Source organism: Patagioenas fasciata, chromosome 5 (assembly GCF_037038585.1).
Source record: "Patagioenas fasciata isolate bPatFas1 chromosome 5, bPatFas1.hap1, whole genome shotgun sequence".
In the NCBI taxonomy this organism is placed as follows: domain Eukaryota; kingdom Metazoa; phylum Chordata; class Aves; order Columbiformes; family Columbidae; genus Patagioenas; species Patagioenas fasciata.
The window spans coordinates 19,120,752-19,148,343 of record NC_092524.1 but is presented as its reverse complement, the minus strand read 5'-3'; the positions used below and the strand labels follow the sequence as shown (position 1 = coordinate 19,148,343).

Genomic DNA, 27,592 nt, shown 5'->3' with positions numbered 1-27,592 from the left:
GGCCAAGTTCACCTATGTCTTTCTGCCAGCAGGTTTAAAGGGACCTGTCCTCTGTTTAACGCCTCATGGCATTTATGGATTAGCAGACTATGCTGTGAAACAGTTAAGTGCTTATTTTATTCCCAGTGAGAGCAATATGCCCAAATGCATCTCTCCAAAACTGAAGGAAGGAACACATACCTCATTGGTATACATCAAAATTACAGACAAGAACATATGACACAGACTACCAGAGAAAACGTACATTCAATAGAGAATTGCTGACTTGAACACAACATGAGACTTGAGGGGAAGCACAGCCTAAGAAATCAGATCTGAGGAAGTTGCCAGGGCCCTTAAGTCTGCAGGTCCTTGTCCAGTGCTTTGAACTGGACACTAATCAGTCTGTGGCCTGAGATATTAGAATAGCCTTAAAAACAAATAAACCAAAAAACAAACAAGCGGAATTATTTTATGCTCTTCTTTCAATTGTACTGATGGTAGGCCTGAAACGCAGCATCAGGGAAACCACAGGTGATTCCTCACAGGGGGAGCATCAGGATTTCTCAGACCTGCAGCTGCAGGTTGACTTGGAGTGTTTGCAACCTGGCATTTCCATAAAGACTTTTGTTTTCCAGACTGAGATCAGCCCTTTAAATATTGCTTAGAGTGTGGCATATACTGAAATCCAAATCTGTCTTTCAAGAGTTTAATTTATGTAGATGACAGTAGTCTTTCAAAAATCTTGCATGAAATTTCCCACTAGCATTAGTGGGTCATTAGTTGAGGCCCATTATGAGGTAGGGAACTGGAAGAGAAGGGCACCTCAGTAGTCAATGATTGTGCAATTAAAAAGCAATAAACACTTCCGGCCTTATACGAGATGTTCAGTCTGCAAAACCGCAAGGTTAGCTCAGTGCAGTTCATGCCAATCCCACAACAGTGCCTATTTCACAGCTGGTCAGACCAGTTTTTTAAATGCCAATTTAAGTCATGCTTTCCACCAAACTTCACACCTTCACTACTACACAGGCATATTTCACTGGGAGGATGTGAGGAATATCCCTTTGAAACTGCAAGGGAAATTTTACTTTTACTTCATTTACTCTCTCCCAGAACAGCAGGGTAATGGATTTTTGCTTATTTGTAAAATAAAACTGGAACTCTGTCAAAGACCAGCAGCATGTAGGTCTTACCTAAAAAGCCTGGCAGGTGAAGCAGCCTGGGACAATGTGAGATTTTATTTGTTCCAAAATAGCTTTTGGAGCGAAACCAAAAACCAAGAGCAGTTTTGCTATAAATTAGTTTCTTCTTTTTCCCCCCATGAATACTTACGTTTTGTCTGGGGCTTGGGGGAACGGGAAGAGATTTGGCAGGAAATAGAAAACATTTTCATGGGAAATATAGTTCACATTTTCATGTGAGCAAAACACATCATTAACAGAAATAGCTGAATAGTCCTCACCGTACAACAGGCCTTTATAACACGACTGCACCCCCACTTTCCCATCAAGCACTGGAGAACAAACAGATGCAAATACTCACACCCAGTATTTCCAGCAGAATACGGTTTCAGTGCTAAATTATAAATAAATACACATAACACAAGTATTAATTCATTAAGGGCCACTTTAGCCACTACTCAACTGACAGACACTTCAGTCTCTGAATTTCTCTGTATTTCTGAAATCTAAAGCTCAAGGTCAAGAAGCGGAAGCACAAAAAAGGCTCATAAATGCACTCTAAACTGGCAGGGGTTGGCAGACATGGCATGCGAGTATAGACTCAAGAGGCTTCCGTAGTTTGCTCACAATTAAATCAACGTCCAGCTCCTCAGGAAGACACTGGTCCTTGAGGTGGGAGCAGCCCCAAGACAGTGTCACTCCAGGTACAGAGAGGGATCCTGTATGGAACCCAATTCTTTATGCTAGGTGTTACATCATGGCTATCGCAGAGTCCTCAGTGCTGCTCTCCTGCTCCAAGCCCACACGGCGGATGGACTCCCTGTATTTCTGCTGTCCCAGCTCAATGATGGTTTCAACCTCGTCAGCGATGTCCTGGCGGCCACTCTCTTTCATGGCTGTAATCAACTTGCTCACACAGTCAGGATCCTCTGAGTTTTGCTGAGCCCATGAGAAAAGCATGTCCAGGATCTGCTTATCAAGGTCCTCTCTGAAGAAAAAGTGAAACACAGAAGTAACAAACACACTCTTCCTGACTGAAAACCCAAAGAGGCCTTGCCTGAGTCCTAGCCCATGACTGGAGCCCCAAAGAAGACATCCAGACACAAAAAGCACTCAGTAGGCCTGCCTTTTCCCCACCCATCGCACAAGAGTTGCAGTTCCTGCACTAAAATCTCTCTAGAATTTTTTTTTTTCCTAATTGAAATATCAAATTAAAACATTCTGCTTTTGAATGTAAACTCCCCATAGGAACAGTAGTTTGGTCATAACAAGTCTCATTCTCTTCTACTGCTCTGGGTTTTGGTCAGATGCAATGTCCCATGACACACCACAAGCTCTTTTTGAATAAAGATTATATTCAAAATTAATGCCATAGACTACTGCTCATTGTTACAGATGGAGTCTGGCCAGGAATCCAGATCACAGAACAAAACAGGAATGCAACTCATCTGAACTACAGAGCTCATCAGGTTTGTTATTTCCCAATTTTGTTTTCAAATATAAACCTTTGTTTTATAATGCCCTGAGAAAATAATCAGTTTTCCATAAATAAGGTAATGTTCTGAGAAGAAAAAATAGTCAACCCATCCTTTATGAAGTGAAAAAATTCCAGTGAGAAAACTTTAACCCAGTCAGTCATTAATTTATACTTTGACACTGCAGATAGATAGCCAGATAGACATAACGCATCACTATTGATCACTGTGTCCTATTTGACCTGTTATTGTATCCTATGCGCTCAATCTGCTGGTATGTCAAGCCGAGGTTCAGGCCGATGGTCTGCCAGTCAGCTCCTACACGTCTGGCAATGCTCAGCAGGTTTGTCTGTGTCAGGTAGCCAGTCTCAGCGTTGCCCAGGTTCAAGGGAGGGAAGGAGAAGCCATTCGGGCGACCTCGGTTCTCACCCCAGCGGGGTTTCAATCGCTGTGTCACAGAGAAGGGAGAGAGAGAACACGCTAAACTGTTTTTGTAGAAGACAGCGTCTGGCCATTCAGTCTCCACACTGAAATTTCCTTCCTCTTGCAAAGGAAAGAAGATCTTGGGGATGACGAGTCAGTAAGAAGCAAGGAGCACTCACACTGGCAATGTACACTGCCTCTGAAAAATATCAAATCATAGTGTTCAGTCATAGCTCACACTGGAAGTTTCCTTTCTTGTCTTTAAAGAGCATTTTCCAACGAGCCACCTCCCAAAAGCATAGTTGCCTTGGCTGTAAGAGAGCACTTAAGTCTAGATTTGTAGTTGAGGTTACATGTGTCAGAAAGGGATGTGAGATCATGGAACATCTGAAAGGAAGCATTCAGTTTACAAAGGTATTTATTGTTTTAAGCTTCTCAAAAATCAATTAAATTCAAGAAACAAATGTTGCATTTCTCACTGTAACATACAGCCTAGCCTTAAAGACCAGTGGCTCACACCAGAATACTTACATTCAACACCTGTATTCAAATCCAGCCTAACTACCCCATCCTAGATCTTTCTTTTTTCCTGCTGTGTGAGCTGTGTGACTAAGAAATTTATAAACAAAACAGATGCTTCCCCTAATTATAGAGAGCTTCCTCCTGTTCTACATCCCTCATTTGTTCAAAGGATCCACCCTGTCTGACCACCCATCCAACAAGCCTGGCTAGATAAGCAGGAGAGATGGAGACCACTCCCAGTTACTAATGTTTCTCTTTTCAGAAGAGCTCAGGGGAGTAGGAAGTCTCCACTGTGGCGAGGTGGAACAGCCATTTCTTGCAGTCATTCATTGCATTCGTTCTCATGGAGGAAAACAAAATTAGCTGAGTAGGAAGGCTGTGCTATTACTCCATCTAGATTCATTTTTTTTGTAAGAGACAAAACAACTCACAGGCAGTTTAATGGGCAAGGTGGCAAGCCAGAGGGAGTCTGGTCCTTTCCTCCTCCTGCTGGCATCTTCAGGGATGCTGTCGGGTACTGCCCCTCGGTAGAAAGAGACCTTTACAAACAGAAAGCATGCAGTGAGGCTCAGATTCAAGCACAGTGGCCAAGTCTGTTTGCACTACGCCTTTTCTGTCTGGGAAAGAATGAATTTAGCATTTGTGGCCTATCCTCAGTCCATAAATATGGATTCTCAAGTGCAACTGAGAGGAGCACTGAGTTTCTGCCATAAAGGCTGGACCCACTGCCAACACCCAAAGAGTTAATGGCAGGAATTTAAGTCAGAGAGCTAAGTGATGAGTGATCCTTCCAGACTATTCTTCCTGCTTATTCAGAGTTTAGTCAGTGGAATGCAAAGCCCAGGGAAAGAAGGGAGAAAAAGAGTCATGCCTGGCACTCAGAGAGCAATGATCTTGATGAAGGAGGAAATAAGAAGTCAGTGTAACTGCTTGCTCACCTGGCCTTTTACAGCTTGGCCTTTCCTGTCTACAGGGGAGGTCACATAGATTTCCTTCATGTTCTTCAAGTGGGAGTAAAAAATAAACGAAAGACGTCCATCCACACAATCAGGGCGATCTGTGCAGAGAAGCAGCAAACACTCAACTTGTGCAGAAAAGTGTGCAGCTTTTCAAGCCTGGCCAACAGCCCACCATCCACTAACAGCCTGCATGCTATAATACTATCTATTCCTTCTACTCATGCCTCAAAGATTGTAACCCCCACTTCCTCGCTGGGTGACACAGGAAAGCAGAAAACACTGGCTGTGGAGAAAGCAGGTCCTACAGGTAGAAAAGAAGAATGGCCACAAGATGGAGATCAAGTTCAAGAATGGAAGGCAAGGAAGGACAAGACATGCAGATGGAGTCAAGTCCAGCCTTGGCACTTCCATCCTTGGTCCATTCTGCCTCTTGGAGGGTAAAATCAGCTGAACTAGCATCCTATAATGCACAAAAATAGGTCACCTATCTCTTCACCATTTCTGCACTGGGTGCAGAAAGATAAATAGAGCTAAAGGGCATAAAATATCATCAGGTACAGCATTCATATATGTAGCTACCTAGAAATGAAGTTAGAGTCCAGCCTAACTTAAGGACAGAGGGACAGACTCTGGCCTCATGAACTCCACTGAAAGACCAGTGCACTTTATTATTCTCCATAGAGTTCTGCTTAATTTACACCAATAACACTGTATATTCAGATTTTGCAGAAAATGGCTCTGTTTGCAGCTGTAACAGGTCCAGACACATTGAGGCATAAAACATTATCTTGAGTTTTAGTCCTGCTCCCTCTTTCCTTCTCTTCTAATGGCTCCAATAGGAGGAATTATTTGCTTTGGATTATTTCAGAAATACCTTTAAAAACCAAAATCTTTATATGTGTTCTCTCAGAAATGGGCAACATTCATTAGATCACCATGGGCATTCCAGTCTAAGATGCCAGGGCATAGCTGGCTGAAGAAGCAGATCAGTCATAAAACAAATACACTTGGCTATTGCCCTCTGCAAGCTACAACAGCATGAGAGGAAATGACAGTCTCCAAACAGCACTTCAATAGGGAAAGTAGGCACAAAAGTTGAGTGACCAGAGAATGTGACAAGTCCATGGGCTGGCTGCTGTGAGTAGTGGGCAAGCTGAAGACAAGAGAGGAATGCCATGGAGGAGTACAGCCCACAGCAGAAACACCCCTAGGGCTAGACAAGCACAAGAGGTAGGAGCAGAAAGGAGCCCAGTACTAACATACCCATATCAATGCTGATGCCTCGCTCAAAAGCTGCAAAAAATTGCTCTCCCTCAAACATCTCCACCATGTCGGATGGCTCAGGTCCTTGATAGCGGTCCTGAAGCCTCTTCAGCACTGGATCAACCTGATGAGGAACACAACACAGGACCTTATGTTTGGTGTGAAGCATGTCTGTTCCTTGACTCATGTCCCTACACCCATGATGTTCCTTTCGCTAACCTTCAACAGGGAAAGTCCATTTTACATGGAAAGGATACAAACAAATGAACAAACACCCCCTCCTATCCCAGGTACATTCACTACGGACAAGGAAGTGGTGCTCTGTGTTTTGTGTCTTGCCTATTTCTCTTCTCGAGTAAAAAGCAGAAAAAGAGAGGCCATCCCAAAACTGCCATTAAAAATGCATTTTCAGCTATGTCTCTATCTTTTTAACAGGTCAGTAAAGACAAAAGACATGGAGGGATTTACTTGCTACTTTATCCTATTCACAGTATGCCATTAAAATACATTTTCTCTGAAAAAAAACACATGCTACAATAGCACACAGCTGAAAACACCAGTAAGTGCATTTTGGTTTTGCAGTCTGTGATCACACTGTCAGACCTCAGGTCTCAGAGGCAGTGCAAGAGTCAGCCTAGAGCCGAAGTGTCTATTCTTTCTATTTGTAACTGCAAACCTTCTCTCTCACCCCATGACCATCCCTGGCAGAGACCCCCAAGCCTCCATCTCATTGCTGCCTCCTCTGGAAACAATTTTAGCCCAGAACCCAAGATATATAGAATCCTTACAGATGTTATGCCCATAGGTCATTTCAATACAGGAGAACAAATAAAGAAAAAAAGGATCAAGTAGACCAGAGGATTGTACAGAGTTAGATACACAGCCCAGTCGTGGCAGTCTGATAAAATGACCCTCACCTCATTGAGCTGCACTATCTGTCAAGACACAGGTCCTACAAGCAGAGATTCACGTTTATTTTGCTAAAATCTGAAGCAACACTGATAAAGGCTGGTACCCTTAGGGCAGAGGTGGCAGAAGAGAATGCGCGAGCACCTCCCATCTCCTTCTCCTCCCCTTCTGTACAAAATCAGCCAGATTAGCTCAAACTAATAGCACAAACTAATCTGATGTTGCACTGAAGCAGATCAAGGAGGGCTCATATGCTCTGTTTCACTGCTTGAACTGTAAACAGTAAGGAACATCAGGGAAGAGTACCATTTCTAACCACTCCAGCTGAAATCAGAGTAGCGCTTCTGCCCACACTACTAGCCCATGTCAGACAAGTGACATGTTAACTTTAATACATTTGACTGAAGTTTAAGCCAGATGTTTTGCCTCATGTTTGCTGGATGCTAACAGCCCACACTTGGCCAGTTATTGTGGCTTGTCTGATTTTAGCAGCCTAGCCCTCAAGGTTTGCAGGAATGGAAAGCACTGCATAGCATCCACCATTGTGTAGAATGAGTTTGCCTTCTTCCCCCAGCTCCTAGTGAGCCAGTATCACACTACCAACCCAGTGTGGTGACAGCATACCCCAGATGTGACCCTTGGGCAGTGAACAGGACCATTTGGTGCACTGTTGCCCTTACATCTTGCAAAGGGAGGCCCTGGAAGCTCAGTAGCAAGGCAATGCAACACAGATCAGACCTTGTGCTTGGGGACACACTGTAGTAGGACTTGCTCGGGGTCCTTCTTCCTCTGCAGAGCAATGAAGTTCACCTGGTACATACGCAGCCGTTCATAGACTTTCTTGGCAATGCCTCCAATGTAGGTCTTGGTGGTGTACCACAGCCAGTACCTGGCAGACAGGGAATTAAGAAAAAGGAGGGATCCTGCCTTGCAAGAGGAGCCAGTGTCACACCCACAAGACTGTAAAAAATGATAAGTAGAAACAAAGTGCTTAGCTGGGCCTGACATGCAAAGAGAAAAGGGAACAGGTAGGGTTAATTGCATGACCCTTGGTCAGAGAGTGGGAAAAGCAAGGTAGAGGAACATCCCATCTTCTTCTCAGGACTAATCCTGCACTTACCATGAGAAGTGAGTGACTTCAAACACTGCATAAAGATGGGTGAATTCCAGCACCACCTGACTGGTAATGTCATCCCAGGTTTTGCCCTCCAAGTCGCCATGGAGAAGATGCAGCCTTGACTGATCCAAATTTAGCCCTAAAGACAACAAAGATCAAGAGATGCTATATGCAGCAGAAGCCTTTATTCATGGTTTTACAAACACAGCCACAGTTTCGGGTGATTCACTTTTTAAAAGCACCAAATTAAGGCTCATGGCCTTCTCTTCACCACCAAGGACTGAACTTTGGTGAAAGACAAGCAGCAATAAAACAATGAGGCTATCCTAATGCTTCCAGGATAATCAGGCAGAACATGCAGACTTAAAGTGATAGTGAGCTGATTTCCAGCAATAGATTCATTAGACAATTTCCATCACCCTTAATTCTCTCTCTTTCTAAATGTACACGCCACAGACTTTCCAGTCGTGGTGTACTTTAGACATACAAATACCAGGCAGTGTTACAATGAAGGCCAAACTCTACCCAGAAAGATGTTACTTCTTCACAAGAAAGCCAGGAAAGGTCAAAGAAAATAAGAATTAGGAGATACAGGGTACTCAGCACCCAAACAGATAAATACCTGTCAAGGCGGGGGCTGTTTATAGCAGTATTCAGAGCGGGAGACTGCTTAGTGTGTGATCACACACTTTTAACTGTGGTGGCTCAGCACCTGATTCATGACCAAGGAAGTAAGAGAGAAGGCAGACCCCTGGATGCAGTATCTTCATTACCTGCTTCAAGCTATTCCCAATCATGAATCATACCCCTTTTATATCTCCTCAGTTGGAAGGAGTGCCTCTCCAACCCATCATACCAACCCCAGCAGTCTAAATACACATGCAGTTCAGCAGAGAAATCCATGTGCCAAGGCCCAGCTTGTGCTGCTGGTCTGTGAAGCCCACCCCTGGTCTGCAGGACCTGAACTACCTTCAGCTCCCACCACCCTGCACCACTACTCACTCAGCAGATACACCTTACTGTTCCTGCAGGTAAAGCAGCAAGCTTTGTTATTAACAGGAGAGGCAAACAAAATTCCCAGCTTGCCATTTGTGCTTTTCCACATATGGCGTTTCTTTTTGCCAGTTATCAGAATAAACTGACCTGTGACCCCAGGTGGGAGAGGCAGCTGAATTCTCACTGGCCTGAGAAAATCCACCAGGGAGTCCTGGGAGAGGCAGAGCAAGGGACTGGCTCTGCATCCTGCATCGGCTGTGATTTCCTCTATCTCTTCTGCAGAGATTGGCAGCACCTGGATGTGGAAGACAGCATGGTGAGCAGAACAGTCAACACCCAAATTCATGCATTTCTCACTCAGTTTCCCAGCACCCAGCAGGCAAATGTTGCTCTTTGCTCAGGGCCTGGTGAGAAATGGAAGCACAGTGCACTACTCTAATACTGATGTCAACCTGGCAAGCTTGGACAGGTCAAGGTATTAAAAAAGCATTTAGCACTATCTAGCAATTCTACAAAACAACTAATTTTAGTGGGGTGCCTTTAGATCCATGTAAATAATCTCCCTCAAGTCTCACTCACTGAGCTCAGGCTCAGTATCTTTGGATTACAACAACCCCAGGCAGCGCTACAGGCTCAGGGAAGAGTGCCTGGAAAGCTGCCTGGTGGAAAAGGATCTGGAGGTGTTGATTGATAGCTGGCTGAACGTGAGCCAGCAGTGTGCCCAGGTGGCAAAAAAGGCCAACAGCATCCTGGCTTGCATCAGGAATTGTGTGGCCAGTAGGATCAGGGAAGTGATCATCCCTCTGTACTCGGTGCTGGTGAGGCCCCACCTTGAATCCTATGTTAAGTTTTGGGACCCTCATCATAAGGAAATACTAGAGAGAGTGCAGAGGAGGGTGACAAAGCTGGTGAGGGGCCTGGAGCACAAGTCTGATGAGGAGCAGCTGAAGGAACTGGGGCCGTTCAGCCTGGAGAAAAGGAGGCTGAGGGGAGACCTTATCACTGTCTACAACTACCTGAAAGGATGTTGTGGCATGGAGGATGTTGGTCTCTTCTCCCAAGTAGCAAGAGACAGGACACGAGGAAATGGCCTCAAGTTGCACCAGGGGAGGTTTAGATTGGATATCAGTAAAAAATTCTTCATGGAAAGGGTTGTCAGGCATTGGAACAGCCTGCACAGGGAAGTGGTGGAGTCACCATCCCTGGAGCGGTTGAAAAGGCATTTGGACGAGGTTCTTAGGGACATGGTTTAGTGCTGGAGTTAGGCTACGGTTGGACTTGATGATCCTGAGGGTCCCTTCCAACCAAAATGATTCTATGATTTTGCAAGGGAACAAGAGGCAAAAATCTCCTTGCATTCCCTTCACAGCAGCTACCTGCTGATCTGGTGGAGGGAGCACTGGCAGAGCTGCGAGGTGATCCCTTTCCCACATAGGGCAGCTTGGAGCACAGCCCATTTTGCAAACAGGGAAGCTAAGACAGAAGGTGATCTGAGATGGGCCAGCCCATGAAGAATCCATTATTCTAGGGTGGACATCTCACCTTCAGCTGCACTACTTGGCATGGGACAACAGCTGCACTAGGGCTTACCAAAGCTTGTTTTTGAAAGCATGTATACCTGCAGCTTGACATTGCGAGTCTCTTCAGTGACTCCAGGAGGAAAGGTCACTTTGATGTTTGGATCCACACTGGAAAAGAGCAACGTCCCCTCTGTTGGCACTTTGCATTCATTTTGCACAAGTCGAGACACAACAAGGAACCAAGAGAAGTGAAGGACACTACAGTGAGCCATGTGCTTCTGTCACAGAAGACAGAGAAGAAGAGAAAACATATAAGCATATAACATAATACAATAAAGGCAGGAAAATAAGTGACAATAACCACCAAGCAGATGAAAGCTTCAACTCATCACCTTCAGGAGACACACCTCCATGACACAGGAAACCTGGAGCTGAAATCCACTACATTTTAGAGCAGTTAGTCAAAACACATCTTATTAGATGTTTCAAATGGGTTCACTCTGGGCTGGGCAAAATCAAAGAGGGAAATAGGAACAATGTGTATCACTGGTCATTCCAATCTGCTTACCTTTGATTTTCTCTTCTGCTTCACTCTTGTGCTCAGATCACTCCAGTTCTGCCCACTGAAGGTCCGAACTACCACCTCACGCTGGTGAAGGGTTTGAGGGGAGGCATATGGCATCCAGATCTGCACCTTCTGGCAAAAAAGCATTCCCATGAGATACCAATATAAAGGATAAAACCAAGCCTAGCTCTGCTCTGTGACTTCCTGTGTAGACAAGAATGGGAAAGGCAAAGCATGGCCTGTATGAAAGGAGTGGAGGAGGAGATAGGAACCTGCTCTGTCCTGCAGCCTCCAGGAAGGTAACAGGAGATATCAGGTCCACTATGTAGTGTAACGGTAGGAAAAGTTCAGCAGCTTGTGGGCAGTAAGGGCAAAGAAACTCCTGCAGTGAGCTGCTGATGGTGTAAGTACTCACCAGCTTGAATAAAAACCACACAATCAGACTTTTAGAGAAGGATGCAAACCATTCTCCTTGCATGCTACGACCAAATGCTGGAACAACTCTGGCACAGGAGGAGGGTTGTGAGCAAGTAAGGTTAGAGCTCAGCTCAAGGAGGAGCGGTAGGGCAGGCAAAGGAGCCAAACCAGCACAGTGCTAGGGAAACTGGCTGTGTCCTTTCTGAGTCTTCACAGCAGGACATCTTTGAAAGGCAGTCCTGCAGGTACTTAAAAGCACCAGTGATTGGGATAGCTGTCTCAAAAGTCCCAAAAGACTCTCTCAGAAGACTCTGATGAGCTATTGCAGGAGCAGATTGATGAGGAGGTGGCCTGGATGTGTCCTCACCTGCTGGAATTCGACCCCATGAGGCTGCAGCTCCAGGACTCTACTTAGCAGGACATCATGGTGTCTCAGCTTTACCCACTGAGGGTCTGGTGCCAGGGTTCGGAAGTAGATCTGTAGAGGGTCAGAGGCAGCCCCCGGTGGAAAGTAGAAACGGATGCCACAGGCCAGGACCACTTTGCAGCCTTCAGAGGTGACAGTAAAGCTTCCAGAAGAAATGCATGAATGTATTGTGTGCAATAACTTCAGCACTCCAAAAATCAATAGAAGAATCTCCTACTTTGTGTTTGACTGGTCTGCTGAGGCCACATGCTCCTACACAACTATGCAATACCCACCATGCCCCAATCTTGTTTGGGACCTTGTTACACCACTGTAATGTAAGTTCTCAATAACAGAGGTTTACCTGTCCTCTCCTGATGCAAGGAAAAGTCTTCGTAGCTCTCCAGCACTGGATTCATCTGATGCAATAAGAAGGTTTGGGTAGGAGGATACGGAGGTTACTTAAATGAGGGTAGACAACAAAGGCTGAACTTGCATTTCAGGTTTGGGTTAATCCTAATCTGAGAGAAGTCACTAACAGAACCCTGCTCACACTTCAGCAGGCTTCAGATCAAGCAGCAGGAGGATGGGAAGAGGTCTACAGGTCCCAAGAAACACTGGAAATGCTGACTCTCCCCCAGGTAAAATCAGGAGCGGGGAAAATTAGAAAATGCTTCAACCTACCATCCCTGCAGCTCTCAGGGCCACGTTTGATCACCTGGGGCCACCCCTGGAAATCAGAGATTGCTCTTGTGCACGTGGGCACCATTGGGAAACCCTGCTCAGATTTCTGCTCATTCATCACCTTAATCTTGGACAAAAAGCTGCTCCTGGGAACCACAGGAAAGCAGGAGGTAACTGCACAGCAGAATAATCTCTTATTGCTCTCTGTGCTTCTAGCATGGGCCAACGCAGACTCAGGGCCATGCAGCAAGTCCAAGAACTGGTGCTCACCTCTGCTAAAAAGGCTGGACCCCTTTAGGGGCCTCTTCTGATCCATTTCCTGTGAATCCCATTTTCACTTCCACTATAAAATCTTTCCTAGCAAGCCCAATTCCAGGGACCACTGATCCCTTCAGGCTGGTCTTGGGCTCATAAACACAGAACTAGTATTGTCTGTATCCTTACAACCTAATAATTATTCCAGACAAGTAAATATGATCTGATTCCCCTCTGCTTGTTTTCTCTAATCCAAACCCATCCACACCATGCTGAGCTGAGTGAGGGAACAGCTGGGCAGAACCTACAGCAGCAGAAGCATTGCAATTACCAGCCTGTGGGGATGGCTCAGTTTCTCCTAAGGGATTGCCTCGGAGGTGCACGAATGGTGAGGTCTGGATCTCAGGGGGGACAGCACGGAGGCAATTGTTCTGCAGATCAAGTCTAGACAAGTTGGGCAGGCTGGCAAGTGAGGCAGGGACTGTCACCAGGAGATTGCTGTGGAGATGCAGCTGCCGCAGAGACTTCAAATTGGCTGCAGGTTAGAACAATAAATGACCCCCCATCCATGCTGTTAATTGCATTGCACATCAGCTCTAAGCTCCCCCACCACTCTCCTCATCACATGTACACGCAATATGGGAAAAGCACGAGAGCCCAACCTCTCTTTAGCTCACAAAATAAAAGGGTCCAGGGAATTAGCTGAGAGGCAATGCAGCCTCCTCTGTCCTCTGCTTTTCAGCGCCCAGCTATGAAAATGAATATAAGATGCTTCTGTAACAGCATCAACGAAAACCCTGGGCACAAATACAGGACCCAAGAATCAGGAAGCTGGGCAGCAGAAGTCAGAGCCTGGTTCCATTGACTGATCCACACTGGTCAGCATGATTTCCAGTCCAGATTTGCACCCCATTAAACCCCAGCTATTCTGTTTCCAGTCCTGGGTGCTACCCAAAATGAGCCAGGTCAGATGCTTGGGTATTGTAAATGTTATTGAAATCTTAGCAGTCTTGCTGATCCACAGAAGCAGAAAGTGTGGTCCAGAGTGTCATTAATGCTCAAAGGGACTGACTGAACCAAGTACATTTCTTCTGGATATCCCTTCCACTTGTCTCTAATGTAATAGATGGTTTGTGCTAACAATTGTGGGGACAGAGACCCAGGGCCTCAGGGATCCTAGACTATACCAAAAGCTTGGCAAGCCCATGTCCTTCCTTTTCCCTAGAAAATACTTACCTAAGGAATCTGGGATGCTCGATAAGCGATTCCCAGAGAGTTCCAGCTCTGTGCAGTTGTGCAGATTTCCAACTTCTTCAGGAAGGAACTCCAAAGCATTTTCTGAGAGATCCAGGTTCTGCAGCACTGCCAGGTCCCCAATGCTCTGAGGTAAGTCCTTCAGCTGATTTTTCATAGCAGAGAAGAAAGTCAGCTTGCTCAGAGAGCCAAAGTTCTTGGGGAGTGCCACCAGGTTGTTGTGGCTCACCAGGAGCACACAGAGGCTAGGGAGGTGGAGGATGCAGCTGGGCAAGGTGGAGAGACTGTTGAAGCTGAGATCCAGGTGGGTGAGACACCTCAGGTTCCCAATGTCTGGTGGCAAGCTTGTCAGGGAGCCATGCTGACATGAACCAAACTCATCCCTGGCATGGCCACCTGGGTGTGGAGGTAAGTGGAGGAAGAGGTCAGTATGCTACAGGGATACCTCATCAGTCTCACGTGAGACGTCTTAGCACAGAGATCCAGAAGATGGGGAGCTATGGATCATAGTGAGCAGTTCTGATTACAAAGTACTCATAGACAAGTGGGGTTTCTGCTCCTTGCCTCAGTTTCGTGATCAGTGAAAGGAGTATAATGGTGAAGACCTGTTATGAAGTCAAGAGATGCTACAGTCAACCAGTAGAGCTCTGCTAAAGACACCTCAAGTCAAAGCTCAGAAAGAGCCAGGCCACTCCACACATCTACAAACCCTTCAGCAGGTTAGCCCATATCCATCCAAGCCTCTCACTCTCCTTCCCCACCTCCCCAACACCAGCACCAGTGGCCAACACACAACACTTTATGGACTAAGGAGACATTCCTCAGACTCCAGGATTTCTTCATGCTGTTGTGGGACAAACAGCCCTGAGGACTGAGACCTGCCCTTGCAAGACTGCAGAGCAGACATGAGGAAAGCAGTGAAAATGTGGGGAAAAAAAAAAGCAGGTAATTCAGTCAGCACAGAGCGGGAATGGCGCAAGTCCCCCCACCCCAGCCTGCGACACTGAAATGGGAGAAGGGCTGCACCCATGGAAAATAAGTGAAGCAAACTAAAGGAAACTTCCAAAACTCGATTTCTTCACTGTTTCCTCCCTTCTACTGTTGTCTATTTGTATACACATACAGCAGATGGCACCAAACATTTTTTATGCTGCATAATTGTAAAAAATAAGAACAATCAAACTAACAGACACATCACACTTCATACATAAGAAAATCTTAGTGACTATTTTATTGCACTTAAGGATGCTCAAGGTGTGTGTACATCTCACAAAACAAGCCTGATAAGAGGTATTGCTGTTCTCCTCACCTTACTAAAGTGGGAAAAGACAAATGAAATCATTCACATGAGCAATCTGTGGCAGATATAGAAATAAATCTCAACTTTTTCAGTTTTTAGCTAGAACCCTGAATTATGGCCACAAACTCCCTCTTTTTCTCTCATTTTTTTTTAATTCCACCTCCCAAAGAGCAAATGATTCAGTCTGATACAGAAATGACACCACTTATATTGAGATCCTCCTACAATAAAATATTAGAAAGTCAAAGAATTATCTAATATTTATAGGTCTCACCATTATTACAGCTTGCCAACTTATGTGCACGCCCTGAGTCATATTGTTGATAAAATGTTGAGCAACCTCTTCTGGTCTGTCTTGAACTCTGCTACACCTACACTCACTGACACTAAGCAAGGACTAAGCTAGGATTGATTGAGATGGAAAGGCAACAAAGACACCTCATTATACTCCCAAAAACGAAAGAGGGGCTGAACATTTACCAAAAAATCCAACACCTTTCAATTCCCCTCTTCTTGTATAGCTGAGCCAAAAATGTTCTTCTTCTAGAGGATGGCTAAAGAAAATGTTGCAGCATCAACCCAACTAGACTTCAAAAACCAGTCCCCAGGCAACTGTAGAAACAAAGGAAGGAAATAAGAGTCTAGAAGCTGGATCTTGTTGAAATCTGCATATAGCTCTGAGAAAGGCTAAGAGAGAAAGCTGTAGTAAGGGGCACTAGGACAAAACAAAACCAAGGGCAGTTTGTCCTGCAGATGTGGATAGAAGAAAAAAAAAAAAAAGCTGAGCCTAGAAAAGTTGGATAGTGACAGGCTCCAGAATTTACCTTTGAGCACCAGGGATTTCAGGTGCTTCAGATGAGGAAGGATGCCCAGGGTAGTGCCAAGGAGGTGATCGTTGCTGCTGAGACGTAGGAACTCCACCTGGACCACCTCTCCCCGTCGCCTCTCGAACAGCTGAAGGAACCAGCGGCAGCCGTCAGGATAAACATCCAGGTTCAGTCTGTTGTCTGCAAGGCAGGACCCAGCAAGAGCAGGAGCCTCCGGAGTCCCCTCCCCGCACTCGTCCCCGAGTCCCAGCAGCTCTGCCATCTTCTGCATCTTGTCCACGGGGTCTGGACATGCTCTGACTTGCCAGGCAGGCAGGCACCGGCGGCACCACAAGGCAGCCGGGACAAGGAGGAGGCAGAAAGATAGCTCTGAAAGAGAACACAAGTCATGATGAAGGCCTCCTGCCCCAGCCTAGTGTGGCTGGAAGTGGTTTATAATCACAGCAAGAGGGCAGGAGGGATTACACACGTATTACTGAAAGCTTTGTGGGCAGAGAGCACAGAAATGCAGGGTGACAGATGCCACGGATGTTTCTCCTCCTAGGGAAAACCTCTGAGTTCTCCCAGCCAACAGCTCAGCAGGGAACAGCAATTACCCACCATCAGAATAAACAGCAATATTAACTACAAATGTAAATTCCTATGCCTTTTGCAGATTTCAAAGGGCCTTAGCAGGAACCTTTACAAGTGGAGGGGGAAACTGGGGCAGGGAGAGCCAAGCCAGAAGCAGAGCCCAGAGTCTGCTTACAGGCTGCAATGGGTGTTCATTGAACACAGTTTTGACAGCAGGTGCCAATGGGATAAAAGTGAGCATAGGTGAAAACAGGCAAAGGGCAGCAGAGCAAACATGGCAGGGCCAGGGAAGTGGATAGAAAAGGCACATCCATGGGACACGAGCACTGGCCTGTGCAGTGAGGCTGGGGCTCTTGCAGATTGGTCTCTGTAAGGATGCTCTAATGCACCAAACTGGGCACAAAGCCATGGCCAGCTAGATATGAGCTAGTCTTTGTTTCCTCCCCTCACAGCACCCTCCACAGAAAAGGGAAAAGTAGATATCACATAGTGCATGCTATGAAGGATTTAAACCTAAAGAAGCAGAGGTATGGAATTTGAAGAAATTAATTATTCCTCTGCCTTCTTAGTGTGAAGAAGCCTCTATCCACCTAGGACTTTCAAAATTGGCCACTGTCACCATAGCACAGTGGTACTGCATGCACAGAGGCCCACACTTGTTTTTATACCATTGGTCCCATACTTCCAAGCCGCACGTTTCCTGATCTTTCCACTTCCTTTATCTTCTGCAACTCTTCCTGAGCTTGGCAATCAAACGAGCTTCTGGTGTGAATACCAGTTCTTTTGAAACCCCGACATGGATCAAATAGGTAAACAGAAGTTTCTTTTGAGTGAGTGATGCAGAACTACAGAAAACTTGGAACAGTTTTAATGTCTAAGGCCAGAAGCAAGCTAATGCCTCTGCAACACTCTGAGGAGCAGTACTTTTACTGTTAACCTCTGGAACACAGCAGCACTGATGTTCCTGAGGCACAGGCTGGAGGGAGGTGTCACAGCTGGCTCCCTGAAAGAGCATAAATCTTACAGACATGTAAGGACAGGAAGAATAGGTAAATGGAAACTATTGCTTTAGTAAAAAGGTGAGCATTTCTTTTAAAAAGGCTGTACACAACAGATACACAGCTTTCTTACAGATGCATGTAGGCAAAAAGACCATCTGCTATAGCTTTGTAAAGGTATTGATCGTGAACGAACCAGAGAGCAGCTCTGAACTTGCCAGGTTGGAGAGGCTCAGAAACCACAAATGCAGCATCAGCCGTGGGCACAGGACATAGGCAGGCATCGTTGTGCACAGACACACGGGCAGGCACACGTGCACACGCACGCACACACACACTCACCCCAGCTGTCCTTGCCTGCCCTGTCACCAGCTCTGGCGACCTCAGGCCTCCACTACCCCACACCCACACGGGCCCGCGAGCCGAGGTTCAGCCCCCAAGGATCCCCCCCTAGCAGGACGGACAGTAGGGCAGCCAGGCCACATGCACCATGCCCTGCTGAGCACAGCTGCACTTATCTCACCCCCTCTGCACCTGGTTCCTGGCACACAACACCTGGGTCCTGAAAGCCCGGCCGTGCTCCGCTTGGCTCGGCTTCGCGTGGCACAGCTCGGCTCAGCTCAGGCACTTCCTGCAAAGTTTGCAGGCGAGCGGCCCTGCCGGGGCGGGACAAGCCGGAGGAGGTGCCAGACGCAGCGAGACATGGGGCAGGCGGCTCTGGGTGACCAGGCCCAGGCATCCCACTGTCACAAAATTATACTTTCCGAACGCTGCCTGGCACCCTAGCTGGCCCTCGTGTGGCTTCCCTGGGCTCAAACCTGAGCTCAGCCTGCAGAGAGTGGGAGATACGGGCAGCTCCTGGTCTTGTGCTCATTCACTGCAAATTTGAGGAGAGAAATGCAGCAGAAGCTGGAGCTACAAGGCTGGAAGGGCACAGTGCTGGGTGCTGCAGATCCAGCCCTCGGTCCTGCCAGAGCCACGGGGCTCTGCCATAGCTGGGCTCCAGAAGGGCACAGCCCTTCAGCCAGCTGCGTCGCAACACAGGGCACCATTTGGTCTAACACTGCATCCTGATGAGGCCCAACAGCATTTGTGCTGCTCTCCATTTTGCTTGGAGGAGCAAAGCCGGGTTTTCCTGTAACAATGAGTTTCTGGCTGGTGCCACAACACTATGCCACGGCAGTGCTGCTGTGTTAATGCTCTGGAGAAGTGCCCCTTACTTAAAACTGAACACAAGCTGCACAGTGCCCTGAGAGAAATGTCTGTTCTCACAGGGAGCAGACAGTAGCTGCTGACTGCTTCTCTGAAGCACTTCCTCAGTTCTGAAACGGTGAGCCTGGTCACTTTCTGATGGCACCAAAGTGACCAGAGCAGCAGAGCGCTCCCACCCACGCAGGTGGCTGCTGTGGAGCCCCCAGCACAGCACAGCAGCAATAGCTAAAGCCTCCTCGCAGCCCAACCGCCACAGTTCTGCTTTACTTGGGTTCAGTTCATTTTGGTACAATATTAACTTTTCACTTTTATTCATTCCGCTACTCCAGGAAGAAACCAAACAAACCAAGCGCGGGCTATAACTCCGTTAATCCACGGCTAGCCCTTGCTGTTGGGCTTCTAACCCCCGGCCTCCCCGGGCCAGGGCGGGCTGCCCGCTCCCTCCTGTGCGCAACTTTTCCTCTGCGGAGAGGCCTGGGCGTCCAGGGAGGCCACGCCGACCCCGGCAGGGCACAGCGACTGGTGCCGCCCAGGCTGCAGTTCGGGTGCAACAAGACAGCCACGGACAGTGAGCGACCCAAGCGGCACTGAAGCGGCGCAGCCCCGCTCTGCGCGTGCGCCACCGTCTGCGCGGCGGCAGCAGCAGCAAAATCCACAGCTCCCCATTGGCCTGCCCGCTCGTCCCCGGTCTGGCCCAATGGCAGCGCATGTTGTTGAGGGGTGACGGGAAGAAGGGGTTGCCGACGTAGTGCCCCTTCCCTTTCGCTGCCGCGCTGCCATTGCGAGCGCACGTCTCAGGCCTGTCTCCCGCGCCACCACCTCCTCTCAAGTAAGCGCGCGGAGGTTCCTTTCCCCCCCACCTTTCCCGCGGGAATGGTAGCTCCCGACACCCCCACCCGCTGCCGCCAGCGGACCTTGGGCGAGACCACTTTAGGCGGGAGGGGTGGGGGGAAATGGCGACCATGTGCTCTCCCCTCCTGGGCCCAGGCCTGGGCTTGTGGAGGAACGGGACAGGCTCGGGCGAACGCCGCGGGGAACCGAGGCGGGGATGCTGTCTGGGGCGCTAAGAGGTGTTCAGGAGGCCGCGGTGCCGCGTTCCTCCGGGAGCGGTGCGCGGTGGCAGCGGTGGCAGGCCGCCTGGCTGCCGGGGCCTGCAGACAGCGAAGCCCGGCGCGGGGCGGGGGTCGCTGCGGCTCCGCCGTGTGTAACGGGCTGCAGTGTGCGGGGCCGGTTCGCAGCCTCGCAGGTCGTGGGTTTTCATTCTGAAGTAGAGCAAAACAGTAGTAGTCGGGATGATGAGTTTGGCTTCCCTCGCTGAGGAGAGAAGCTTCCCTGAACGTGTAACTAGATCATTAACACTGAAGGCCCCATTAATTCTCCTGTTTTCCAGGATGCGTTACGTCGCAGCTTACCTTCTAGCAGTCCTCGGTGGCAACGAGTCTCCCACATCAAAGGACTTGAAAAAGATCCTCGACAGTGTTGGCATCGAGACGGATGATGAACGCATGAACAAGGTGGTATTGCTTCCTAATGCCAGATGATCGTGTCCTAGTCAGCACCAGACGTTGCAGCTGTTTCTTTAGTTGTCTTGCTGGTGATCTAGCCTTATTTTGTTGATATGTTCACTTATCATTGCTTGTGTGATTTCTAAAACACTGTTGAACTAGTCAGAACTATTTGTAGAAGTCTTTCTACAAAGGAAGCTTTCTTATTTAACACCTGGCCTCCACAAAGACATCTGTCAGTTGTTGCTGACTTCTGGCTACTCAGCCTAAGAATTTTCAATGGGATGGTGGCTACAGATAAGTATGTATTGAAAATAAGTTCTGTTATGACATAATTTTTAGTTTACAGTTTATGTTTCATTTTGGCTTTTGGTCATTGATTCAAAGCTAACACTTTTGAAAGCCTGATATTCGGTAATAAATTCTTACGCAGGGTACTGCAAAGGAGGATTTGTTCATTTACCAGGGAACATAGGGAAGTTAAAACATGGATGTTAAAGTTATTAAATATATATGTATTCAATAATAATACATAGGAAATTTTTTGAAATTAATACTGAAAAAATGTTGAAAAACAGGCTTTTTAAGAAGAAAGTATCATAATTAGGACTTTTCTTGGAATTAAAAATAAATGACCATTAAAAAAACAGGTGTTATCACCTAGCTTATTCTTGTGTGCAGAGAGGTGGAGGAAAGAAGTTACTTTTCCACGTGGAGACGGTGTTTTATCATAGGCCACAACAAACAATGGGTTGACTAAACTGGTAGCATCCTTACCATGCTTTGGGATGTTGGTTTGAACTTGTGGTGCTCCTTTTTAAACACCAGTTATTTCAGCTTTGGCTTATTTACATCTGTTTAATACCTTCATAAATGAGTTGTTTTCTCTGATCCTGCGATATCTAGAAAGCTGCTCCGGAATTTATTTGGGTCATGATTAATTAGTTCATTTCTATTTGCATTTGCTGTATCTTATGCCAGTGGAAGTCTAGTGAAGTCTTAAAAATGCCTTCCTTCTGGGTGAGGCAAGCACACAGGCACAGCATTTCACAGGTTACTCTGTGTAACCAGGAGGTGCCAGTTGAAAAGCTCTTGGGTTAAAGCCCTTTGGCTTTGCTAACTCTGCAGTGCTCAGCACTGACTCTGAGTAGCAAAGACTCGCCAGTAAGGTCTGTGGCATTCTTTTTTTTTTTTTTTTTTTTCTCCCCCCTCATCTCTGGTTATACAACAGTGGTAATAACACTAAAGTTGGGACTCTCTGTTCCAGTGCAAGCATACAATAGCCAGCTTGGCTGTAACATTTGGTAAGGCTAGGAACAGGACCCTGTGGTTTTTGGTCTGGGGCCCAGTGCTTCAGAGCCTCCCAGTGGGTATTAAGCAAGATATGTTAACAGTCCCTCAGTGACTAGCAGACCATTAGTGGGATTTCCTAATTGGCTCTACAATATGTGTGTATCCTTTCTGCAAGGCTGTTGGATTCATTATGAGTTAATTGTAACATTTCATGAAAAAGCTTCCATGGAAAAGTGTGGAAGATTTATCTGAAGTTTTCGTTTCAATGTCCTGTTCATTTGAGAAATAAGGAATTTTGGGGCTGTATAATCAGCAGGATGGAGGTGTTGGATGTGATAACTAATCAGTACTTGTTTAAATGTAGCTTATATTCCTGCTGTTTTGCAACTATTAACATTCTAAACTTAATTTACACAGGTTATTAGTGAGCTGAATGGAAAAAACATTGAGGATGTAATTGCTCAGGGTAAGTAGTCTTTGAGTGTCACAGATCATTGCCTCTGCTACTTTGATAACTTAAACCTGAAAGTAGAATTGCTGCCAACTCTCTGATTATTCATCAGTTTAGCTTTGCAGTTGAGGACTTTGATGCTGGCTCTCAGCTAACATGACTGAAATCCAGGTCCATTCTAGTTCCCTGCAGGTTGGTGCCAGTACCTGCTGGGTTTCGCTTGTGGACCACATTAAACTGGAAAACTTAAACGTGTGAGCTTACTGGTAGTCTGCTCATTATGTAGTTTTCTGGACATGTTGATCAGAGAAAATTAGCTGTCCTTCAGGTTCTCAGGGAGATTTTTTTCTTTGCATTTACCCACTTGGATGCACCAGTTAAAAGAGGAAGAACAGACTTAATGTGAATTGACACCAATTTACATTTAAGGATACAGTTGCATCTTCTGCAATTAATACAAGCCTCTCTAGTACACATCTCTTCTGGAGCTCCCCAATTCTGGCATTTCCTTTTCCCTAAGACAGGGCTCTTGAGTGCTGACTTCTGTAGAAGCTTGTGCTCTTACCACAGCTGGAACTTTTAACATTGATTTGGCTGTAAGGCTGAAATGAAGCAGAGCTGAGGTAGTGCAAAGGTTTCTGACTGATCAATTCCTATTTTTTTGCCAGTGCTTAGACACAAGGGAACTTTTAGGCATGTGTTTGCTTAAAGGTTGCCAGGACTTTGCCTGACCTTGGTATTACAAGCAGTAACTGGACATTTCTGTCCATGTGGTCTGAAGACCTAAGAGAAACATTACGCATGTGCTTGACACACTTGTGCCATCTCTTTCTGAAATACTTTAAATAAATTGTTTCCTAGAACATACTGACATGCATATGAAACATGTTTGTTTATTTGGCTAGTTTATTAGAGCTTGAAGTAACAGAATTATTTAGAAACTGATTCCCAGAAATTGGAATACAGGCAAACATACTGTGTACGTGACCTTTGAATGCCAAGGGAGTCTCGGTATGTGAAAGGCAGATACCAGAGAATTAGCTCGCTTTCCTAAGATGAGCATAAATCAGAAGTCAGTTTGTTAATCTCAGAGGAGATGCAGTAGGGTGTTGGAGGATTTGTTTAAAATACCGTACTCTTTTCCACATATACATTTTTGTCCACATTCCCTTCTCTCCCATAAGTATAATCTAGTCATGCCCTCACAGTTCTCTGTACTGTTTAAAAAAAAAAACAAAACAAAACAAAACAAACAAGGTGGGGGAGGAAGCCAGTCCTGGCTATATGTTATTTTTGAGGTGTATTATCAGTTCCGGGCTATTATGCTGTATTGAGAAAACATAGGTTTTTTGTTAAGTGTAAAATTGGGTGTGTTTGTAGTTATTTCTATGTGACAGTTTTCGGAAAAAAAACACAGGACTTTGTGTACAGAAGAAAAATTACTAATAATGTGGGGTCAGTGTTCAGAGGATAAGCCTTTGTGAATCTGAAACTGTTGAGGTTTTTTTCACAGAATAGTTTATACTTATTATGGGTGCAGCCTCTTGGTCCTTTCAGCTAATAGTGACAGGTTCAGTCCATGAGGTATAGTATCTCTTTTTCTCCACTCTCTTCCTTTTCAGCTGATCTCTTTGCTTCTGATGAGCATTTAAATACTTCCTCTTCTGTCCCACTCAGGTAACGGAAAACTTGCCAGTATGCCGGCTGGAGGAGCTGTGGCGGTCTCTGCTGGAGGGGGCTCTGCTGCTCCCGCTGCTGCTGCTGCCCCTGCTGCTGGTGAGTATGGACGGAGGAGCATTGTTACAGGGCAGTTTGGTTTTCTCTGTTAAAAATCTTAACAATAGAGTCCAAATTGCAAGGCTTTTCCACTTGAGCAGTTCACTATGTGATTGAAATGTAAACTGAACATTTGCTTTTCCTTTGGGCAATCAGAAGCATTTGCTCTTTATCCACCTTAAGACTCATCTGCCTTAGAACCAAAAATCAAACTTCACTGTGTTAAATCACACCCCTTCAATAATAGTGTGTGTGTGTCCCCTCAGTGTTTTTATTTAGCTATTGAAAAAGAATGAGGTGAACTATGGAGGCTGAAATACCAATAATACAGGAACTGAGAACACCAAAACATGCGTCTTAAAAATCTGTGGTGCAAGAAATGCACGTACTAACAATTGGCTTTGTCATTTTGTTCCTTCAGCTGAGGAGAAGAAAGAAGAGAAGAAGGAGGAATCTGAAGAATCTGACGATGACATGGGATTTGGCCTATTTGATTAATTATTTGTTGTAGAAAAATTATTAAAATCCTTTGTTTTAAATTTTTTTGAGTTTATTATTATAACCATACAGGTGCTGTTGGGTTCAGATGGCTGTTCTTAAAATAGCTTTGATAAAGCTTTGATTTTTTTTATCTCTGTCTAAAACAGGTATGTGAATTTTATTACAAGCCATGGGACTCAACCATGTTAAAGTACTTACGAAATAGCTAAGCTTCTGTGAACCTGGATGCTTGTTATGACACTCTTGTTTTTTAAACAGTATGTAGAAGCTGAGTCTACCTTCTTCGTACTATTTGCTGCTCCAGTGACTAGGAAAGAGTCCCATCTATTGAGCAATAAAAGTATGTATTTCAATCAACTCCAAAACACATGAAACTGAATGGACAGCAGATTTGAATTAGTCCAGAAGCAGTATGATTTCAGAACTAGTTACAGTAATTGGTTTTTGTAAATATCCAAAAGCACCAATTTCATTGCTGCATCAGATTTCCAAGATCTGACAACACCACCAATAAAATGCTTGACTGTGCTTGGATTTTATGTTACAAAGAATTGGTAACAAAAAAAAAAAAAAAATAGTGCATCCTGCTGGGGCACTGAGATCAATGGGAAGGTGCTCTTCATACCAAATGGCTGTTCTGGGCGTAGCTTAACTTATCAGGACATAAATCACCTTTATCTGAACAGAAATAAACTTTTATGAGGAGAATGGTATTTTTGGAGAACTGAAACAGTGTTCTTGTGTGTGCAGAATGCATCAGTTTGGGAGGGCAGCAAATTTTGCTTTTATAAACTGTCTCTGCTGGGAGATAGTTCTGGCAGGCAACTTCTGACTTCTGCAGTGGTATTTGGCTGTCACTATACGTAGGTAGAGTACAAGTAGTACATGATGATCTTTCCATGCTAAGTCTTAACAAGTACTGTTTTAGAAAAAAAACAACTATCGTAGCTGATAGAGCTATGTTGGTTATGAGTCACTGGACAAAGCATGGCAAGTACTTCTGAGGGGGTGAAACGCAAGCAGGAAAAACTATCTCCTTGTGGTGCACTGAGAGAAAACGCCCATTATTTCACAGCAGCTGAGGGAGAGGGCAGTTTAAAGTTAGATCTCAGACTTCAGAATGGCCATGATTTAAGCAACTGACCCTTGTTGCCCTTCTGTACCTTCTGTAAGAAAGTAACAAGCATGCTGCCAATACCTTTCATCTAACTTTGTCTCTTAAGTCCTAGCATGGTGATTTTTGTGGCAGTAACAAAAACTGTTTGTCTTTGCACCAGTTCTCTGTCAGACTTGTAATGGCTGCGGTTTTGAACTGGAAGGGGTGTGGGTATATACCTGTGTTTCTGTCCTTGCTGATTTCTCCAGCTCAGATCACTGAAAAAAAGAGTAGTTCTTGGATGTGGTTTAATTGAGAGGTAGCCCCCGCAACCTTGCAATATTGCCTTGCTTGGCTGCTGCAGGAGCAAAGTCAATGTTTCACAGGAAGGAACTGCCCTGTCACCACTCAGCAGGGGTTTTTAATGCACAAAGGAATTTGTTTCAGTGGCACTGAGTTATTCCATGAGTTTTGCTGTGCCCAGGCCTGTGCAATGAGACTGAAACCTGTGGTTCCAGCTGCTGGCTACTGTGATGAGGGGAGGATTACAGCTACATCTAGACCAAGTTTTTTCCCCATTTTTCTCCATTTTCTGCCAATGAGTTATAGACTTGATCCTGTGCTAGATGTCCTGTTATCACCTTTAAATTCCTTCCTGAAGTTCAGCATTTTGATGAAAACTCCAGTCACTTGATCTGTTTTGACAAAGAGAAGGATGGTTCAGTTGGTAAACTGTTTAGAGAATAAACTTTTGGGGGCAGCTTTCTGAGAAAGCACTGAAAATACAGCGTTTGTTACACTGTCACAGGGAACCAGTTAATTTGCATAACTACCTTGTAGGTACCCCACATGAAGGTCAGAGGATAGGTCTGCTCCAAGGTTTCACATGCGTTTTACAGAATTTGCTAAAGCTTCTGCATGGTAAAATTTTATTCCAAATGCAAAATCAAAGTATCTTAAGCTTTCTTGCCCTGTACCTACTTACAAAACAGTTGTCACCTGATGGCTTTGTACACAAGCAGTGATGTGTCTGTAAGTCTGTTGCAGATTTGCCTGGTGCTCTGGATGGAGTTTACCTCTCTCTGTTCTGCTGATCTCCATGAGCTTCAGCTGTGAAAGAGCTGGGATCCATGGTTCTCCCCTGTGGACACTGTTCTGAATTTTCAGGTGTCACTGATGCCTTTTCAGACTTAGCAATTATTTCCAAAGGCAAGGGTAGTGGTGGGGTGGATGCATTGTATTCCATGATGCTCTCAGAGAAAACTAGTGCCTGCAAACACTCTGAGTGGTGGTCTAGTTGCTCTTGCAGAATCAGTTTTAGCTAGAACAGATTTTTCCTGACTCCTTCATAAAGAAAGGCTCAAAGGCATTGAAGGGAAAGGAAAGGATAGCCTTGTACCTGGAGGTTACACTGGTAACTCATCATTATTAAAACGACAGTAAGGGATAGTGATTTGGTTATACGCCTGACGTTGAAACACACAAGATTTCCTCACTGGGACACAAATGCTGTGCCATCTCAAATCAGCTCTGATTGAAAATCATTCCTTACAAACACCATGGGGCACAGAGAGTGTCATGGCATCTTCACTACTTGGAAAGCAGGGAGAATGTACTGGACACTACTGGAAAGAAGGGAGAACATACTGGACACTACTGGAAAGTAATAAGCAATAGCTCCCTGGGGTCACTGTCAAATTAACTGGTTTCACTCTTACTACTAAGGCCCAGTTTTGCAAGCTGCTAACACACAGGCAGCCCTGCTGAAGTCAGTAGGTTTGAACTACGTAGGACAGAGCTGTATTAGCTTTCGAAAATTTAGTCCCAAGAGAGCAGGACAAGGGCACTGCTCCATTGCCTCAGGAGGTGCACCCATGAAGCAAGTCCCAAGTGTTTGCCATGAATTTGTCTGATATCACAGGTAAGAAAAAGACATTGAATTCAGGCTTTATGGCAATGTTCCAGCACTTAGGTTGGACTTCATGACCAGTGCTCTAGTCTGGCTGACTACAGGCCACAATGACATGCTGTAGACAACAGTGTAACAGATGGCCCCTCAGCTTCCATTTAAAATTAATTCAGTTGGCTGGCAAAAACCAAGGTCTTGCCTGAAAATACATTATTTGCTTGAA

The 27,592-nt window shown here is 45.7% G+C and overlaps 2 protein-coding genes and 1 non-coding gene across 6 annotated transcripts; 2 read left to right on the top strand and 1 right to left on the bottom strand.

Annotated features, from left to right (window-relative positions):
• Positions 1–97: 97 nt before the first annotated feature.
• PIDD1 (p53-induced death domain protein 1) lies at positions 98–18,277 on the bottom strand. Of its 4 annotated transcripts, none has more exons than XM_065839834.2 (16): positions 18,150–18,277; positions 16,053–16,424; positions 13,911–14,324; positions 13,006–13,209; positions 12,100–12,154; positions 11,697–11,898; positions 10,916–11,044; positions 10,446–10,625; positions 8,975–9,122; positions 7,835–7,970; positions 7,453–7,603; positions 5,806–5,929; positions 4,522–4,640; positions 4,015–4,122; positions 2,881–3,086; positions 98–2,151 (listed from the first exon to the last, which is right to left on the bottom strand). In XM_065839834.2, exons 2-16 carry the CDS (start codon positions 16,324–16,326, stop codon positions 1,914–1,916), a joined length of 2,688 nt encoding a protein of 895 aa, XP_065695906.1. In that variant the 5' UTR covers positions 16,327–16,424; positions 18,150–18,277; the 3' UTR covers positions 98–1,913. The 4 variants fall into 4 exon arrangements, with proteins under 4 accessions (XP_065695906.1, XP_065695909.1, XP_065695908.1 ...); XM_065839837.2 differs by having other exon boundaries at positions 10,916–11,041; XM_065839836.2 differs by having other exon boundaries at positions 18,161–18,277.
• Positions 18,278–19,537: 1,260 nt separating this feature from the next.
• On the top strand, positions 19,538–24,402 carry RPLP2 (ribosomal protein lateral stalk subunit P2). The gene is made up of 5 exons (XM_065840064.2): positions 19,538–19,667; positions 20,229–20,352; positions 22,054–22,102; positions 23,765–23,863; positions 24,285–24,402. Exons 2-5 carry the CDS (start codon positions 20,230–20,232, stop codon positions 24,359–24,361), a joined length of 348 nt encoding a protein of 115 aa, XP_065696136.1. The 5' UTR covers positions 19,538–19,667; position 20,229; the 3' UTR covers positions 24,362–24,402.
• On the top strand, positions 22,257–22,387 carry LOC136102848 (small nucleolar RNA SNORA52). Its single transcript, XR_010651493.1, has one exon. It is a non-coding gene; the product is annotated as a small nucleolar RNA SNORA52 (small nucleolar RNA).
• Positions 24,403–27,592: the final 3,190 nt, after the last annotated feature.